We start from the raw sequence: 18,839 nt of genomic DNA, 5'->3' as shown, positions 1-18,839 counted from the left end.
AAGATCTTCCATTTGATTTGGCTTCATAGAGGCTTTATGGTTGAATGAATGAAAGAAAGCATGAAATCTAATTTGGTTTCATATTTAAAGAGAGTAGTCTAAAAACTAATACTTATAAGAAGCACACCTATAAGAAGTTGCAGACCAGGTCCCAAATACTTACACCAGGTCCCAAAATTTACAGTAAAATGTTCTTCCTGACTGGACAAGGCCATTAACTCCAAAGGAGTGGATTAGATCCTCAGGGGCACTGGAGATGAGAGGAAGAGACTCAGAGTTGGCAGCGTGGTCAACAGAAGACTTCCTAGCAGAGAAGGAATTAGCAATGGACGTGTAGGGAAGAAAAGATCATTTTCCCTCTCTCCTGTAACAAAAGAAGGATTAACAAGAGAAAAACAAACAGAAGTTTATTAACATGTATACCTCATGCATATATAGGAAAGACCCTGGGAAAAATGAGTAACTCCCCAAGATGGCTTAGAATTCAGGATTAAATATCATCTTAATAGGGAAAAGGGAGGGGTTATATAGGCCTTTTAAGAGAGAGTACATGATTTTTAGGAAAGATAAATGACCTTAAAAGAGATGGGAGGCATGAGAGTTTGTGACAAAGTTTGGGTGTGGTGTCTCCTCTCCTCTAATTAAGAGTCAGTCTTCCCTGGTTGATGAAATTCCCTGGAAGGGATCTGGGACAATAGAGTTTCTTTTGCATGATATGTCTTTAGGTAGATAAGAGGAATTCAGAGACAGTTTCTCCCTGCACCTGCTGTTTTTCAAGTGCCTACAGCCCAAAATATACCAAAGTAGCATATTTTGGGGTGACATATTTTGCTGCCCTTCAGATGTTAAAGGATGCAGATCCTGTTAAATGTGGTGTGGGATGGGGGTTTCAGGAGGAAGTGGGAGAAGCTCTAAAGACACCACAGTAGTACAAGCACCATTTATTAGGAATAAGAAAAATGGCAAAAAAGCTATTGAGGTCTCAAGTGCCTGTCTGACATGATGAACTTTTGTCCCTTCCTTTGAGGAGCCTTCCTGGATCACCCCCAGGCCAAGCTTGGTGCATCTCCTGTGGGACCCCTTGGCCCCTGCCCTCCTCTGACACTTCTCACCTGGGTCATCATCACTGCTTGATGCCTCCTCCATTAAAATGTTAGTTCCCCGAGGACTGAGCCTTTGACTCTCCAGTGCCTCCTCTAGGGACCAGCAAAGAGGAAGTGAGTGTAACACATCGAGTAGATTTTAAGTGGGGATGCAACATGAGGACAACAATGTTTTGTGAAGCCAGTTTGGCGGTGGTGGGTGCTGGGGATGATCTGAGCTGGACAGGACCTGAGGAAGGACCATTACCAAAATTCAGAACATAGAGAATATGCCCCAGGGCCTCGGCAGCGGGGATGGGAAATCAGAAATGGGGAGCCGAAGGGTACACAGTGTACAGAAGCAGTGTCTGACTCAGGGCAGCTGTGAGCAGAGGGAGGTACAGTGACACAAAGCGTGGTTTTGGGGAGGGCCCAGCGCAGCAAGGAAGAGACGTTCCTTTGAGACACTATGCCCGAAACTTTGCCCCCAGCTTTCCCTTCTCCACCCTCTTCAAGTTACCCCTCCCATTGGACAAAACCCTCTGAGTCTGCCCCTGTGTGGCAAGTTCAAGACAAATTCTGCAGCATCATGTAGCATGGGAGTAGGCTTTTCTGATACTGGAATTTATAATAAAAAATACATATTTGGTCTTCATCCTTGTTTCTGGTACAGAGCTCCTAAAACCCTTGGAGTTTCTTAAGTGATAAGAGCCAAATAGAAAAAAGTGCCTTTTGTTATTCTTAACAAGATGTTGCAAATTAATCAAACCTGATGAGGGGGATGTGAGAACTTCTGATTTAGCCAATAGGTCAGAAGCACAGGTGACAGACAGCCTGGACTCGAAATTGATGGCTGGGCGGAAGCAGCAGGGCGCAGTCTTGTGGGACTGAGCCTTTGACCTGTGGAATCTGACTCTATCTGCAGGTAGACAGTATCAGAATTGAGTTAAATTGTAGGACACCCTGCTCGTGTCATAGAATTGTTTGGTATGGGAAAAATTCCTCCACACTTGGGGGCCAGAAGTGTCAGAAGTGACCGTAGTGCTGTGAGTACACAGAAGACAGGAGTGTGTTTTTCCTTTACAGCTTTACTGGAGAAATAGAAAACAAGAGGTCACTAAGAGGGCCCTCCTGTCATCCCAAGGGAGGTGAGCAGGGCAGCGGTGGCCGGGCCTGCTGTCGGGCTTGCTCTCGAGCGTGCATTCCAGCAGAAGAGCCTTCCTGCCATCACCCTGCCTTGTGTGGGTTGTCATGAGAAAGCAACCTTGTCAAAGAAGGAACACCAGGCGGCTTGGCAGCACACAGTCTGGATTCAGGGCGACAGCCCATTACAGGAGTTGTCTGAGGATGTCTACACCAGACACCTCAGACCCGTGAATATTACTGTGTCCCCCGCTGGCCAGGGAGGGGGAATAGCCCCCAATCTCAAGGTAAGCAGAGCTTGAGTGTGGCCTATGTCACCCAGAGAAGGGGGGTTTGACACCTAGTTAGCCCAATGTTCAGGCAGAATGAAAGTCCAAAGTCACGGGAAGACAATCTTATCCATGACACTACACATCACAGCCAGGGGCATTTCCCCACCCCCTTACCAGGACAGCACTTGGCTGTTAGCCAGGACACATCCCTTCTCATACACGGCCTGGCAGCAGTGTTATTCAGGTTCCTGGAAACCTCATTCTTTTTCAGCAGACACAGGAACCACATCTCTAAGCCCAACCCAGCAGCTCCCTTGTACTCTGATTCCCATCCACAATTCAGAGATGCGGGACATGCCAAATGTACCCTGCCTTTCCCTGGTGTGGTCCTCCTTTAGCAAGAAAATGTTACCACTCTTGAATCAGTGTAAACATCTGCAGGAAATGAATGGGACAAGTTGCTCTCAGTAGGGTCAGCTGTCAGGTCAGAGAGGGGTCAGTCAGGCAAAACATGAGAAAGTTGGTAAGCCCAGCTTCCATGCAGCCAATCACAAAAGTTTGTGCCGTGAACTCTGCCAAATAGGTACTGCATGATGCAACGGAGAAGACAATTTTGAAGAACTGTCTTCGTGATGTGTTCTTAGCCAGTATTGGGAAAAGCTGAGGCGCTGGGCATCAGGAACGATCCCGACATTGCACAGGAGGAATTGAGGTGAGTGGAGCTGAGAGGTATACTGATTTACATGTTGAGTTCAACAATCAATGTCCACTCAAATGTTACTCTCCAGATATCACACACATACACACCCTCACAGGCATCCAACTGGTGCCTACCCACATCCATTGCCAAATCCCACATTCTAGGTGAAGGGAGAGTCTGTGGCTTTACTCCCTTTGGTTATTAAGGGGCTTTTTCAGAAAAGCCAAGAGTCTGCCTTCGTTGGTCCTTCACCTGATTTCGGTCTTGTGAGGCTGCCCCTCTATGGGATCATTCACACAATTTGCTGGGGACCTGCTTCCAGTCATGTGCCCAATAGGCCAGATCACTACTTTTTGTCCTCTTATTATTTGGTGGGCAGACGGGCCTCCTCTCCCCCCCCCCACATCTTTTATATCCCAGCAGTCTGATGTTTACCTTTTGAACACGTCCAGCATGGTGAACATGCCTCAGAAACTGGGTTTTGCTGATTTTCTGGTCCCTGACTCCAGCAATCTCTGGTAACTCCATTGTCTGTTTCTCTCTGCGCCCCCCTCCACGTCCCCCCAACACACACAGGATTATGAACATCTGTTCTGCTTAGATCGAACTAAATCTATATTTTACAAACGTCTTTGACCAGAGATCTTTACATCTGAAGTGTGTACAACTGGAGCAGAATATGGTGGTTTCATTTACTTTAATTATCTAATGAATTAATTTTAATTTATTTTAATGTTATTCAGATGGTTAGGTAATAAACACTTGTTCAAATAATTTACTGAGTGATTTGGGCAAAATAGGATTTTCTCGAACTAAAGGGTTTGGATGGACACGCAGTGACCTAAAATACACTTTCTTCAGAGGAGGCCAACCAGCAGACACTCGCAGGTGGTGCAGAGTGGGGGCGGGGAGGTGCCGGGTGAAATGTAGGGCAGGTGTTTATACCGACACTGCACAACTAAGCAGGTGACACCGGGACATGCTCGTTTCCCATCGCTGACCTGCCCCATCGCAGTGGCACCACAGACTGAGGAATCTAGACCTCTTTGGTGGAAATGAAGCTACAATTTCAGAAGAACCACACATTTTAGGACAGTTTGAGAACCTAACTTCCTTAATACCTGCTCCCTTATGCCCCACAGCCTCGTTCTGTCCCTCCCAGCTTCTCCTGCGCTGGTTTCAGCATCCCCAGAACGCTGATTTCGGTTTTGGAAACGTCGTCCTGGCAGCACAATAGAGGGTGGAAGTGAAGGGGCCGGGCTGCACGCTGGCCAAGACCTTTTGGGGCGCCCCGTGCCTTTCAGGACAGCGTTCCAATTCCTTTCTTACAGGGGTAGAGAGGCCACCGCCGCTGCCCCTGTCCCCCCGCCTTTCTGCTTGCCATAGAAGCATCTGCTCTTCCAGGAAGACCTCACACTGTCCTCCAAACCCCGCGCGAAGGGAGGCTGAGGCGCGCCCGGGGGCCCCGCCTTGGGCGGGGAGGGGGGACACACTAGCGCGCTCGGTGCGGCGGCCATCTTGGACCCGGTTACCCCGCCTGCGTCCGGCCACACGCGGTGGCCCAGCCGCTGCCTGCGGGGCGGAGGACACCGGACACCCTCTCCCGTCGTAACCCCTGGCGGGCCGGTGCTCCTTGGCGGCCCCAGCTCCCACCCCTCCTCCGTGTAAAACCTCGAGCCAGTATCCTGGTGGCGAGTGCCAGCTCTCAGCCCTTTCCTACCTAATGACAGCAGGCACCTCAGTTTTCTTATCTGTGAAGTGGGGGTTTGAGGCCCCCCTCCCAGGGCACCAGCTATAATACCTACTGGTTGAGCATGGACAATGAATTCTCAGCATGAAGCCCAGGACAGTGTCCCATAAATGCCTATGAGCTTTTCATTTTGGTGATTGTGCGGTGCTTTGGAGCCACCCCTGTGCGATTGCGTCTGTGTGGACTCTGAAGGCCAAGTTGGAGGGGCAGGGGATTGGCAATTTAGGAGTTAAAGCCCGAGTCCTTTAGGACTTGCATGGGACCTTTTGGAAGGGTGTCAGCTCAGGGTGCCCAGGACTGGAAACACTTTGTAGGTTGTGGAACATTTACACGCCCCCGTGCTTGTTATTTTTATCACCCCTGGTTGTGTCCCCAGAGGGACACTGATCAGCACAAACGTCCTAGAATGAAAAGCCCAATGTGCTAGCTGTGAGGGACATGCAGAGGGAGCTGGGACATCACATCTCAGGAGCTCAGCAGAGGGGAGAAGGGTTTTGGGCCAGTGTGGTGGTGGCCCCAGAAAGGGAGAATTCACACTAGGCCTCAGGTTGCCTATGGGCGCCCCCAGACATGTGCAGCTGCTCTACCCCCTCTGCAAGCCAGAACCCAGCAGTTTGGGATCCCTCAGCTTCCTCAGGGGATGGGAAACTTGCCCAGAACTCAGAGATGAGGGAAGTGCTTGGAAAAAGGGCTAGAGAGAGGTGGGGAGCGGCCAAGGCCTTTTAGAGAATCACACCCAGCCCTCTGCAGGGCTCTGGAGGCCCAAGATGAGGCCTTATTCAGTAATAAACCAGGTGAACGCCAGGAAAGCCCAGGTTCCCCCAATCAATCCTGATGGAAAAAGGGGTAGATAACAAAAATTATCAAGCAAGACATGGGGATGACAGTTTATTTTCAGACACACTCAGAGGGTGGGGGTGGCCAGTGGGCTCCATCTGCATCCCCTCCCCGCATTTGGCTTAACTTCTCTCCCCAAATCCCTAGGCTGTGCAAGTCAGACAAGGCTGTCCCACCCCCACCCAAAGGAGGGGCTTGGGCAGGTGAGGAGTGTAGAGGGTGGGGGGGTAGGTTCAAGTATTCACAGTTCCCCCATCCATACCCCCAGATTACACTGTGCCCAGGCCATGTGGGAGGATCCCAACCCTGAGGTTCCTAGTGGTTCACAGCCCTTCTCTCTCACAAACCTCAAGATGAGCTCCCTACTCTGTTTCCCTGACAAGAACCGCACTCTTAAACCCTGGTGTGCACCAGGAGGGCGCCTCTGCTCTCCACTCACCCAGGGCCTCTGCCTGCCTTATATGGAGTGATGGGGGCAGGCAGCCTGCACTACTAGGAATGAATGGGTTGGGAGCAAGTGGTAATGGGTGCGGGGAGAGAATCGAGGATGTCAGGAGGCAGGTTTGGAGAACCTGATGGAGAAATTCAGACAGCTCTGGCCTGTACCCTCACCCCACACCCCAGGCCCAGAATCCCTGAGAGTCCAACAGCCAAGGCAATATAGGGTGGGGGAAATAGGTGCAGGGGACAGCTGAGCAGGTCCTTGTCCCCCACCCCCAGCCAGTCCTGTTCCTGGGGGACATGAAGCTTAGGAAGGGCCACAACTGGGCTCCAGGCCCAGCTCTCAAATTCTAAACTTCCAGAACAGGATTCAGTGGGGGCTTACTAATCCCCACATACTAGATATCCTGGCTTTGGGCAGAGTGGTGGGAATGGGGGTGGGGAGGTCCTCCTAAGGGTATTATTAAAAAGCTAAAACGGTTAAAAACTTCTTGGGGAGAAGCCACTCCAAGCCTCTTGCTCCCAAGTTATCAACCTTCCCAACACCCAGCAGACAGAGCTGAGCCCCGAGATGGGGCCCATTAGCACCATGAAATGTTGGGGCACCCCTGTATCCTGACTGACCCCTAGGCAGGGGCCCTTCAAAGCTGGAGTGCCCACTTGCTAAAGCTTCTGTACTCTTGGTGGGGTGGGGGGAACCCCTGAGGGGCGGGAGCGAAGGGAGAAAGCTTGGCTAAAGTCCAGGCTGGGGTCTCAGCTGGGACCCCAAAGGGTCCCTCCAGGGGTCATGACTTGAAGAATCTTCGTATCACATACTGGCCCAATAGAACCACAGCCAAAACTATCAGCACGTTCCGGATGGGGCCGTTGCCCAAGTCCAGGGCTGCCACCTGCCAGGAGAGACAGCGGTCACAGAAGGGCTGGCAGTGTATGCGGGCACCCAGGGACTGGGTGGGGCTGGGAGGGGCGGCCCGGCAGCAGGGAGCGGTGCTAGTGCTGGCACTCACCCAGCCACCTCTCTGTGCGATCCACCGGGCGATGCAGTGATGCAGCATGAAGTCAACCACGAAGTGGGTCACCTGGCCCAGGAAGCCAGTCAGGCCGCGCTGGTACACGTGTAGGGCCAGGCGGTAGCCAAAGCCCAGCAGAGCCACCACTCGGCCCCAGTTGATGCCGCTCTCAAACAGGCTGCGGGTAGAGCACGGATACCCTCACTGGAAGCCCCCCAGGAGGCCCTCAGCCTGCTTCCCCTCGCCCAGCCCGTGTCCCCCACCCCTCCCAACTCGAAAGCAAAATGGCTTAGCTGTGAATCAAGGTGGCAGAGGCTGCCCCAGCCTGGCCTCTATTTGGGAAGAGCCTGCATCTCTGTGAAAGGAGAAAGCTCAGAGGGCATGGAAGCGGGTTGCTGCTGCTGCTGTGTTGCCCCAGGGCTGCGGGCGCAAAGGGCACAGAGAGGGCGCAGGGCAGAACGAGCGGACGGAGGCAGCAGGGAGATTACCTGTGGGCATTTCTGCTGGCCTGGCAGCCCGAGGGGCAGCAGAGAGAAAAGGACAAAGAGGAAGTTAGGATAAGTCCTGGAATCACAGCGAGATGGGGGGTGACCTCTAAGGACACAGACAGGACATTCCAGCTCTGAGTACTAATATTCTGAATCTATTGCCTACTCCTGCCTTCACCCCGTTTCAAATCTGCTGAGACTGACCTCCCTGACCTAGATGGTTACAACAGCTAACACCTTGTAAATGTAAACTCTGTTCTAAGCAGATTTTTCCTATTTTGTGGTCGAGGAGACAGATGGCTAGAAAGTTTCGCAAATTAGTAAGAGGCAAAGCTGAGATGTGACCCAGGCATTTGGTCTCTAACCACCACACCAGATTTCCTCTTGATGTGATCACAGCATCTGGACGCCATTTCCAGGACCTGGTAGGGGGTAGCAACCTTACCATCTTTGGTGTGAAATGTGGTTCCAAATTGGAAGGACAGCTGTGTCCTAGCTGGGCTGGGGGGGCTCTGGGGACATCCCCACCCCGCCCGTCTGCAGTCCTAACCTAAACGCTCAAGTCCTCAGTGCCAGAACGCACGAGAGGTGTAAGCTCATGCACCAGAGATGTGGGGTCTGGGACCCAGAGAGAGAAAGACAGGGGCCCCAGGCAACATGTAAATTAACAGCAGACATGGAGACAGCGAGCGTGTCCTGACACTGGCAGAGAAGCTTGTGTGTCCCATCCCCTGGGCAGGGCACAGTGTGGTGATGACAGCACAGCAGAGAGGCAGGGCCGGGGCTACCTGGAGGCGATCTTGGTGAAATACTGATAGGCATTCTCTACTGTGGGCTGCAGGTGCTGTAACATGGTCTGGAACTCCTCGTCATAGCGCTGGTTGATGTCATCCCCGATGATGGCGAGCCTCTGTCCCACCTGCGCCATGGTGCTGGAGGAACAGGAGGCAGCAGGTGAGAGACATGGCAGTCAGGGCTGGGGTCTGGGCTCACGATGAAGGGGCTCTGTCTGAGATGCCCCTGGCCTTGGCACCCCTCCTCGGAGGTCCTGACTGTGTTCTGAGACACAAGGGCTGGGCCCAGGGACAGGGTCCCACATGGGGTTGGGAGCCCAAGGGGAGAGAGGGTCAACAATGAGAGGACAAGACCCCCCCAGATCGCCCAGCTCCCAGGACCTGAAGGCAACTCCGAGCCTCTGCCTCCCTGAAGACGTCCCTGTGGGCCCAGGGGGCTGCTGCTTACCTGGCAGGTTCTAGGGACAAGGCAGCTATTTCCGGGTCGGCGGGTAGAACCGCCCCTTCAGCCTCCTGCTCCTGCTGATGGCGGTAAAACACGTAGCTGCGGAAAACTTCCTCTGTGTCCTGGGCTACCTGCTCCTCTGAGGATCAAAGCCAGGAGTCAGGGAGGAAGAGCTGGACCTGGTAGCCCGTGCTCTGGGGGTGCTTGCTCTTCCTCAAGGCCATAGCTGTCCTCACCCCTGGCAGCAGGGCCCCTACTCCAGCCCTTACCTGACACCTAGTGCTCACTCTGTGCCAGGTGGTCTTCTGGCACTTCCCATTTAATTCTCACAACAGCCTTGAAGTAGGTGACCCCCACTTTACAGATGCGGTACTGAGGCACAGGGTGGTCATACAGCTGGAATGAGCAGTGGAGCCGGGATATAATTCCAGACATTGGGTCCCTGAGTTTGTTTTAGCTTGTACAAGGGACCCAGCTCTCACAGCTTAGGGAATGTGGGACCACAAAAGCCACGAAGGGAAATAGTGACAGGCCTAGGATGGAACCCAAAGTCCAGGGAACAGCCTGCAGTGGGCTGTGAGCAGCAGGCTTCCCTGATGCTCCCCTTAGAAGAGGGAAGAAGTGCAGCCATCTCACTTCCTCCCCAAAGTCATAAAGTTTTCCCTGTTGAGCAGCCGTGACTCTGTGATAAGCCAACTTACTTCCTTATTTCTCCTACTGCAGGAATAGGTCAGCCACGCCCCACTCTTCTTTCCTTCTAACCCCATCCCACCCCTCTGCCCTGGGATGGCCCTGAGCCCAGCTCACGCTTACTCCCTAGCATCTCCCAGCCTCTGTACCTCCCAGGCCCACACTCCTCCCCACTCCCAGGGTTAACCTTGACTTCACTTTAGCTTCTGAGCCCAATGGGCCACCTGCATTGGATGGGAAGATATTTTCTCCTTTATCCAAGGTGAGTAAACTGAGGCAAGAGAGCCTGCCCCTAAGTCCTGCCTGGCCCTGTCCACTTCTGTTCTCTCCATCCTCACAGACAGCCCTGGTGGTTATGGGATAGCTGAGGGGAGAGAAAGACCCTTACCCGAAGTGGAGGAAGGGGCAGGCTCTTCACACCCCTGCCTGGGAGGGCCTGGTCCTTGCCCAGATGCCATTTTTCAGGTCCCAGTGGAGGGCAGTGTTAGCCTGTGGGGGTGGGTTTAAAAAAGCAGAGATGAGGACAAGCAGGGGCCACTGATGAGAGCTTCCTACACAGGAGTGAGGGGGCCCCCCACTCCCCAAAAGACCCCACAGTCCTAGCTCCAGCCATTCTTATTTCACCACCTTGGATCTGTGGAGTCTGCTGTGGAGTCCTAACTTATTGAGCATTTCACTGGCAACTTCAGGGCAGCCTGGGGATGAGAAAACCAAGGCAGCCAAGATTCCCAGCCAGGCATCAGCACCCTGGCATCCAGGGCCCCAGGAGGGGTGGCTATAGCACTGCCCTAGTGAGTCTCAGGTCACAGTTCACTTCACTCCTGGGAAGTGAGGCTAGTTTCATAGGCTGGGGGTTCTTTCCACTGCTCATGGGCCCTCTGCACCCAGCCCAGCACATGCTTACCGCAAGCTTGCCACCTTCCCAGCCAATGACCCATGAAGGTCGTCCTCGAAGGTCCCACTTCCCCTTGGCTGGTCAAAGCACACCTGTTTTCCACCTCAGGCCTATTAGCCACAAATATTTCCTGAGTGCCTATCGTATACTCCAACCATGTATGAGCACCCCCAGGGGGTGTGGAAAATGCACATTAGCTCAGCAAGATAAGCATCATTATACCCATTTCACAGGTGGGAAAAATGAGGCACAAAGAGGTTACTGGCCAAGGCCACATAGCTAGTCAGGGAGTCAGGTTGGTTATCTGAACTTCCATGAGTCCATATACTCAACACTCACTTAAGATTTATCTTCTGGTTTCTGGATCTCAGAGGGTATGCTTTCCAGGGCAACTTTTCCTGGTTACGTGTGGCCCGTGCCTTCCCATTCCTGCCTTGCAGTGAGCTGAGGAGCCCTCAAGAGTCAGAGCCTTTTCACAGCACCCCAGCCTGCCTCACACAGATACCCCCACTTGCTCTCCTGTCCCCAGCCCCAATTTTCCTCCTTGCCTAGCCCTGGCTATAGCCCCAATGTTCTCCGGGAACCCTTGACACAGGGAGTATTTCCGGGACATGAGCTGTTTCACTTTCAATTTGCACCCCTTTTATTTCCCCCTACCCCCCTGCTGCTTCCATCACCAGCGGGAGTGCCCTTCCCCCCCATTCCTGGGGAGGGGACAGCCCCCACCCTGGGCTAGGCAGAACAGCCCCTCCTCCCTGGGAAGGCCTGTGTACCCTTCCTCACCCCCTCCCTCTCAGACCTGAGGCCATTTTTGAAAGTCCCCAAGGATGGAGAAGGGGTGGGGGAGGGCTGGACCACCAGTGTACTCAGCTCTCCACCCCTCCACTCTCAGGGCGGGAACAGGGAGAAGGCAGAGCCTCCCTCTGCCACACTTGGGTGCTCGTCAAGATAGACCTTTGCCTGGCACACCCCCATCCCGGCAGCTCTTTCAGGAACAAGATACCTGTGCCTCTCCCCTGGTCCCCCAATCTGGGCACCCCAGGACAACGGCCAGAGGATGCTGACTGAACCTGCACCTCCCTTTCCCACGACCCCAGGGCTCACTTCTGGGGAGGAGGTGGAGTCTCAGAACAGTCCCCGGACCAGAGGTCTATGCCAACCCGGGCCTACCCCTGCCCCCATCCAAGTGGCCTGACTTCCTGGTAAGGGGAGTCCCCTACACCCTACCTACTGGGGCTGCTGGGCCCAGAAAGTTCCCCAAAGAAAATGCCTGGCCGGGCTGCAGATGGAGTCCAGGGCTCCTGGGGCAGCAGGAAGCGCCGTCTGGGTTCTCCCCCTGCTCTTGACCTTGGCTCTGACCTCCACTCCCGTCCCCCAGACTGCTAGCAGACCTGGTTATTTGGCACCCGATTCTCAGGCACTCAGGGCCTGGGCTTGAGGGGAAGCTGTCTAAGGGGCAGCCAGAGGGAGCCCTGGCTGAATCAGGCCCCCGTCAGGGGTTGGTGAAGCTGCCCGGGCAAGGCTCCTCCTCCCACCCGGCTCCAGTGGGCTCCCTGCCCCACCCTAGGCCTGGGGTTGCCCAGGGTGGGGAGGATGGACAGGACCCTCCTCCACCTTCCCTCAGCCCCGGCTTACCTGTCCGGACCCTAGCCTAGGCCTAGGATGGGAGGAGACTGGAGATCCTGAGGGGCTAGCGGCTGCTCCCAGGCGAAGCTGCCCAGGCCTGCTTCCAGGAACGGGTGTCAGTGAATTCCTGGAATCTGGATGCAGCCTCTGCTCGTCCCAAGGCAGCCCTGGGGACTGAGAGGCTCCGGTGATCATAGAGCTGCCGGCCGGCGGCTCCCGGCTCCAATCAGCTCCCTCTAGAGGAAGTTGCTCGGCGGCAGCCGGATGCGGATGTACCTCTGGCAGCCTGGGCTCAGAGCCCCCACCCACAGCCTCGGCCGCGCAGTGCAGTGGCTCCTCCCCTGCTGCTTTTCCCACTCTGGATCCTTGATCTTTCCCCCCTCCCGTCAATCAATACCAATAAACAAGTCAGGATGGTGACGTTTCTTAAGCAGCACTGTGTGCCATGAACGTTAGTAGCCATCGTCTCATTGAATCGTCTCAACAGCCCTTGGAAGTAGGTGCCGTCAGCCAAACCCATTTTACTGATGAACAAAAGCAGCTGAGGCTCAGCTGTTTTAAGGAATTCTTCCCAAGCTCAGCAAGCTGGGTTTAGAATCAAGTCTCTAGGTGCAGTGGGGAATAATAATACTAAATTGAGATACAACGTACAACTAAGACGTGTACTAGGCACCTAGTGGTCTCTGGAGGTAGAAATCCTGAAGGTGATAGTCAGGTAAACATGAAAATGTGGTGAGGTCTGCTCCCCACATGGGCACATGCAAGCTGAGTATTCAGAGGAGAGAGAAAAGGGCCACAGATACCAGCCGGCCATCGTCAATGGTTCTCAATGACAGAAGCAGCCACAGGCAGGAACAAGCCAGGTCCTCGAGAGCCCTGCCTGCATCATGCTCAGGGTCCAGGTCCACTGTCCACCCTCCAACCCCCTGCTTCCTGGAGCCTCACCAGCCAGCCCCCAGACTGGCTCCCCAAGCCTCCTTCCTCTGCCTCATCAACCCCCTGCCCTCTCTGCCCCCAACTAATCCCCCCACCATGCCCCGCCCCCATAACCACCCCCCACCTGCCTGACCTTTGCCTTCTAGAACTCCTGGAAGTTTCCAACTGTAGGTTTTCATTTGAAAACTCCTCCTGTTCTTAAGCAGTTGGTCCTGGGGTGGCTGCTACAGGTCCTCCCTGTGAGTCAGGGTCCCTCTCAGGATGGAGAGCCCAGCTCCAACCCCTCGATACCGAATTTTGGGCCGCTCCTCCATGTTCCGCTTTTTTCGTAGCCTGGTGGGGAGCAAGGGCAGCCCAAAGAGCTCTGACAAGGCTCTGCTGGGAGATCAGGCGTGCCCCTCGCAAGAGCAGGATGCAGTCCCCCTGATGATGGACCACCAGGAGGGGGTGGGGAGGAAGGAGCCCAGGCCACCCGCCACGGGACCCAACACCCTCTCTGTGGCCCTGCCATCAAACGATCCCTCAGGGCTGGGGATGGGGGACATGGGGGCCCAGATCCCCACCCCCGTGGAGGTCCTGAAGGTCGTGGCCCAGGGTGTAGAGATGAAGTCATTTGTGCCCAGAAGCAGCCAGGAGGTATCTGAGAAAGAGAGAGAAGAGGAGGAGAAGGAGGCAGCAAGGAAGGCCTCTGGGGATACAGGGACCTCAGACAGGTGAAGGACTGGGCTGTGGGTGATGGGAAGGGGTCTGGGATGGAAGTACTGGGACAAGGCCTGGATGTAAGACGGGAAGGATTTGGGCCTGAGATGGGAGGACCCAAATGGGGGAGATGCCAGAATGCGAGTCCCTGGATGGGTGGAGCTCTGGACCAGGTACCTGGATGGGGAAGGATGGACATACCAAGGGCGAGGAGAAGTCTGGAGGTGGGGTGTGAGTATGTGGGGAAGAGGGAGAGATGAGGTTTCTCCCACAAGTTAGGAGTTGCGGCTGGAGGCACCTAAAGGAAAGGGAGACAGGCTGGGGACTGGGAAGGAAGTGTGCCAGGGTGAGCGGGCTCCCATTGCTTCCCAGCTCCTTTCTCGGCCCCACTCCACCCTGCCTTCCCTCCCCACTTTCTCCCTCCTGGTTCCCACTGCCATTTGGACCTGACCCCCTCCCCCCCCCTGTGAGGAAGGGAGACCATCTCTCAGCTACCCCCCACCTCCATGATGAAGCCCCAGAGGACCCAGCAAGGAGCTGTTGGGAGCAGGAGCATGGAGGGGCTCTGAGCAGGGCCTGTGGAAGAGGCTTGGGGGTGTGTGAAGGTGTGGGGCCTTTGCCACATCTCTGGGCCCCACCTGCCACTACCACCTGACTATGCTTTGGGATCAGGGACCACTTTGCCCAAGCTCTGGAGCTGGAGAAAGGATGCCTGCAGAGCTCCATGGGGCCACTGGAGGTCAGCCCGGAAGCCTTCAACTGGGAGGAGGAGGAGTGTCTGCTGGACAGGGATGGTGAGTGTGGGAGGGGCCACAGGTGTGGGGCGGGGCCATAAACAGATCCTCCTCCTCTAGGACTCTGCAGGGCTGTGGGACCTGGAAGGACGCAGCCTAAGGGAATGCTGGAGGCAGGTTCCCTGGGTTTGAATCCCATCTCCACTGTGTTGAGCTGTGTGTGGTGGCACATTGTTCAGCCTTTCTGTTTCACAGTTTCCTCATCTATAAAATGGGAATGTAATAGTACCTATCTCAGAGGTAGTTGCAAGGATTAAATGAGATGTCCTTTATAAAGTGCCTAGAACTGTGTCTGGCACATAGTAGGTGTTTGCTAAAGAAAACCAGGAAACGTCACCCACAGCTCAACCTTCCAGTTGTCCCTGCCCTGCTGGGCCTGGGTCACCTCCCATTGCTATTAGAATGTCAGTGACATTGTCCCATCACAGGAGACCTCAGGCTGGCCTCTTCGACGGTGGGGGCAACTCCCTGGAACCGCCTCCTCACCTTGTACAAGCAGCTTCAGAAATCGACCATGGCCAAGGTCTGTGGGGCCAAGCTGCAGTAGTTGGGGGAGGGGCCAGGGAGGCCTGGGTGGGGCCCCTCCCCACTTCTGGCTGGGCCCCAGGATATGTGGCGTGGGCCAAGGGCGAGCAGTCCCCTTTCCTAACCTTTTGGAGGCTGTTCCCTCCTGCTTTCTGTTTTACGTGGGGTGGGGCTGGGACTGCAGGCTTGGGGTCCTCCTCACCTGCTCAGTGACCTGGCACACCCTCAGCTTCCTCTCAAGGAAGCCTTACTCCATGAGGAGGAAAGTGAGGAAGAAGAAATGGAGGAAGAGAACAGCTCATTCAAGCTCTGTGTCCCAGGCAGTGCCACACTCCAGTCGTCAATCCATAAGACTTTTAGATCGACAGATACAGTGGGTAAGTGCGCTGCCCCCACCTACCCTCCCAACCTGCCCGGAGGAGGAAATCACACTTTGTCTAGTGGCTCATAGGTACGATACCAGTTTTTACCACCAGGTGGTACCAGAGGACCTAAGATGACCACCCGAGGTGGGGGCCAGTGCGGGGCGGAGGGCGGGGGTGGCTGGGCTGGAGGTCCTCCTCTGTCAAGGTTTGGGAGGCAGGAAGGTGGGGGTTGTGACTGTGGGGGCTGTGGCTCCTCGAGTCCCACCCTTTCGCAGCCTGGAATTCTCTTTTGGTGGCCACCTCCATCCCTGGTTTTCCTATCACATATCCACTGTTGTGACAGTGCCCCAAAGGGTGTCCTGAGGGCAGATAAGGAAAGAGTGGGGGCTGGTGATAATATGAAAGAATCGTAGACATTTACATAGTCATTTCTATGGGCCAGATCCTCTTCTAAGACCTTTTCACGAAATAATGCCCTAGGACTCCGAGGTAGGTCCTATTACAGTCTCCACTTCAGTGAGGAAACTAGGCACAGAGAGGTTAAGTAACTTGTCCAAAATCACGCAGCTAGTAAGTGGCAGAGCTGGGACTTGAACTGAGGCAGTTTGGATGGTTCCAGATCCATGCTCATGAGTTGGTGGCTGGATGGGGGGCAGATATCTGCCCCTTGCATGCTCTCCCCAAGAGGTGATGAGACACAGTCATGCTTGCAGGAGGGAGCCCATGGAGAGTGAGTTTCTTGAGGAAGGCATGGCGGTGGGGAGGTGGCATCTGGCTGGCTCCAGGTAATGGGTGAAGAAAGCACTGTGGCTGGGGTGACCACAGGGCTGGGAGGAGGTGGGAGAGGGAGCCGCCGCCTCTTCCTTTGACCTCCAACAGGTTGCTCCACCCCACTCCTGCCTGTCCTTTGCCCATCTCTCTGGCTGTCAGGTTTCATGGAGTCAGAGTTAAAGAAGCTTCTGGTCGTACAGCGGGAGTCCCGCCTCTGGAAGATGGGCATTCACGAGGACAGGGAGCTACTGACCCAACCAGAGATCACCTTGGAGGAGGCGGGCATTTTGGATGGCCAGGTATGCCACCCTGCCTGAGGATACTTGCAAAATGGGGCTGGAGGCCTCCCATCTCCATAGGCCCAGGTCCTGGCTCCAGCGCCTACCCCACTGCCTGGGTAGGGAAGGCAGAATCTTTCCTTGGTGGTATTTCTGAGAATAGGACCGTGACCCCCTGCACACACACAATTCTCCATCAGTCTCTCTCTGTCTCTCACTTGACTCAGAGTCCAAATGTCCATTTTTAAGGCTTGACTTTGCCATTCACTTGCTGTGTGGCCTTGGGCAAGTCCCTTCCCCTCTCTGGGCCTCAATTTCCTCATCCATACAAGGAGGAGATTTGTCTAGGTGGCTTTAAGGCTTTCCAGTTCATCTGTAACTCACATAATGTTGCTCTTTTTCTATTTTCTCTCCCATTCACACCCAAGCCTACTCCCACAAACATAGGTGTGAGGCAGTTCCCCTGCTGGGTCACACCAAGGACCACCCACTGCCCACCCTCCTTGACACCAGCCTTAAAACATTAGGCCTGTCCCAGCTTCTCTGAGTGCACGTGGATGGATGTGTTGTTGAAACGTGTGGGTATCCTTCCTGAGTTAGTTTCCCTTCGTTCATCAGCTCATTCTTTCATTCAGTGGACAGGTGCCCCTGTCGGTCTGTGTGATTTACAAAAGGAAAGAGCACAAGGTTTGGAGACCAGAGTCTTTAGTCCAAGTCCCTGTTCTAGTGTCAGCTTGTTCTGTGACTTTGACTACAGCCTTGGTTCCTTAGCCTGTGAAAGGGGACTGTTGGCAGGGTCAGAGGAGATACAGGCTGGATGCTGTCCCTGCACAGGGCTCTCCAGTATTAAGGATCAGGAATACAGGCCTGCCAGGCACCGAGGGGAGGCCTTCTTATTGCCCTGAGCCCACGCGCCCCTGTCCTTCTAAGCCACACAGCCTGTCAGCCCTGGCAGGGCCCCATGCTCTGCCTTTTCACCCTACAGGGATCTGTTACTCACTCACCCTTCTCTCCTTCTACCCTCCCCTAACCTCCAGAGCCACCCCCGAGCTGGCCTGCCCCTGGCCCAGAGGTCACAGTCATGGGGTGGCCTGAGCAACATTGGAGGGGCCTAAGGAGTTTCTGGATGGTGGCATGTGGGGGCCCAGCTCAGTCTTCACTTTGGGGGCACAGCTGCCTCAAAAAGATCTTCCTCCTGTGGGAGTTTCAGGGGTCCTGTCTTCATCACCACCCCACTCTCTCCTTATCTGCCCTCAGGGACACCAAGCTGAGGGGGAAGGAAGCCGCCCCCCACTCTTTGGGGAATGCTGGGGACCTGGGGGAGGGGTGCTGAGGCAACTGAAGCGACACCCTAGGCTGGAGGGAAGAGTGCAAAGCCCCCTTGGTGTGGTGTCCAGGACAGAGGTGACAGAGGGGTGTGGTTGGCTGGGGTGCCTGACTCCTAGGGCTTCCAAGGAACCCCCAAGTTGGATTGGAGGGAGAAGGGTCCCTCCATTTTGTGGGAGGGAGGTGGCTCAGGGTTGGTGGACCTGGGTCAGCTGCAGGATGTAGGGTGGGTCTAGAAAAGGGGGCCTCAGGGTGCTTGTCTCTGGGGAGTAAATGGGGAGGTTCTGGGGGTGCAGAGCCAGAAGGGGAGAGCCCACAGATGCCCAGGCATCTTCCTTCACCCACTTTTCCCCCCCAGCACCTGCTCCTGGAGGAGATGGATGAGATGGGAAACTGGCCTCCAGAGTGAAGCTGCTGCTGAGTCTGCCCTGCCCCCGATCCCTGGAACCTGCACAGGGATGCAGCCCCCCTCTTCTAAGGGAACATCCAAGGAGCTCCTGGGGCCAGGGGGTCTTGGGATAAATGGTGTCCATGTGTCTGCAGGGTGGGCCTGCCCAACAGGCTGTCCCCCCATCAGACTCAGGCCTGTGACGTCATTAATAAAGCCCAATTTAACTTTGGCCTCCTTGGCTGGCAGGCTGTGGACCCGCCCCTCGTCCTCAACTTGGAACAAGCTCAGTTTATTTGGGGTCTCAGTCTAGTCCCCAGTCCGTGCCCATGGGGTTGCAGGACCGTGGGCCCCAGCGGGGCATCTGAGCTAGAGGACAGGAGGTCTGCTGCACCTGACCTGGGGGCGGGAAGAACCCAGGAGCCTCTGCTGCCACAAGACCTGCCCTTGTTGTCAGGAGCTTCCCTGACTTCCCTCCCGCCTAAGTCCCCAGGCCAGGCTTGCGGCCTCACAGGGAGGATCCGGGAATTCTCCAGCAGGAAGTTCCTGCCCAGCTAGCACAAGGACAAAGCCAGGAAAGCAGC

The 18,839-nt window shown here is 55.0% G+C and overlaps 2 protein-coding genes across 2 annotated transcripts; one reads left to right on the top strand and one right to left on the bottom strand.

Annotated features, from left to right (window-relative positions):
• Positions 1 to 5,822: 5,822 nt before the first annotated feature.
• On the bottom strand, positions 5,823 to 12,431 carry BAK1 (BCL2 antagonist/killer 1). Its single transcript, XM_019738841.3, has 6 exons — positions 12,183 to 12,431; positions 10,041 to 10,141; positions 8,966 to 9,101; positions 8,512 to 8,655; positions 7,233 to 7,413; positions 5,823 to 7,115 (listed from the first exon to the last, which is right to left on the bottom strand). The coding sequence occupies exons 2-6, from the start codon at positions 10,108 to 10,110 to the stop codon at positions 7,011 to 7,013; spliced, it is 636 nt and encodes a 211-aa protein (XP_019594400.1). The 5' UTR covers positions 10,111 to 10,141; positions 12,183 to 12,431; the 3' UTR covers positions 5,823 to 7,010.
• On the top strand, positions 11,700 to 18,385 carry LOC109450908 (gametogenetin-binding protein 1-like). Its single transcript, XM_088795828.1, has 7 exons — positions 11,700 to 11,749; positions 14,481 to 14,602; positions 15,031 to 15,125; positions 15,357 to 15,504; positions 16,423 to 16,562; positions 17,799 to 17,945; positions 18,226 to 18,385. The coding sequence occupies exons 1-7, from the start codon at positions 11,700 to 11,702 to the stop codon at positions 18,274 to 18,276; spliced, it is 753 nt and encodes a 250-aa protein (XP_088651954.1). The 3' UTR covers positions 18,277 to 18,385.
• Positions 18,386 to 18,839: the final 454 nt, after the last annotated feature.

This window comes from Rhinolophus sinicus, chromosome 2, assembly GCF_057876585.1.
Source record: "Rhinolophus sinicus isolate RSI-liver-muscle chromosome 2, RSI-T2T, whole genome shotgun sequence".
Classification (NCBI taxonomy): domain Eukaryota; kingdom Metazoa; phylum Chordata; class Mammalia; order Chiroptera; family Rhinolophidae; genus Rhinolophus; species Rhinolophus sinicus.
The sequence above is the reverse complement of the archived record's forward strand: the minus strand, read 5'-3'. Positions and strand labels throughout refer to the sequence as shown.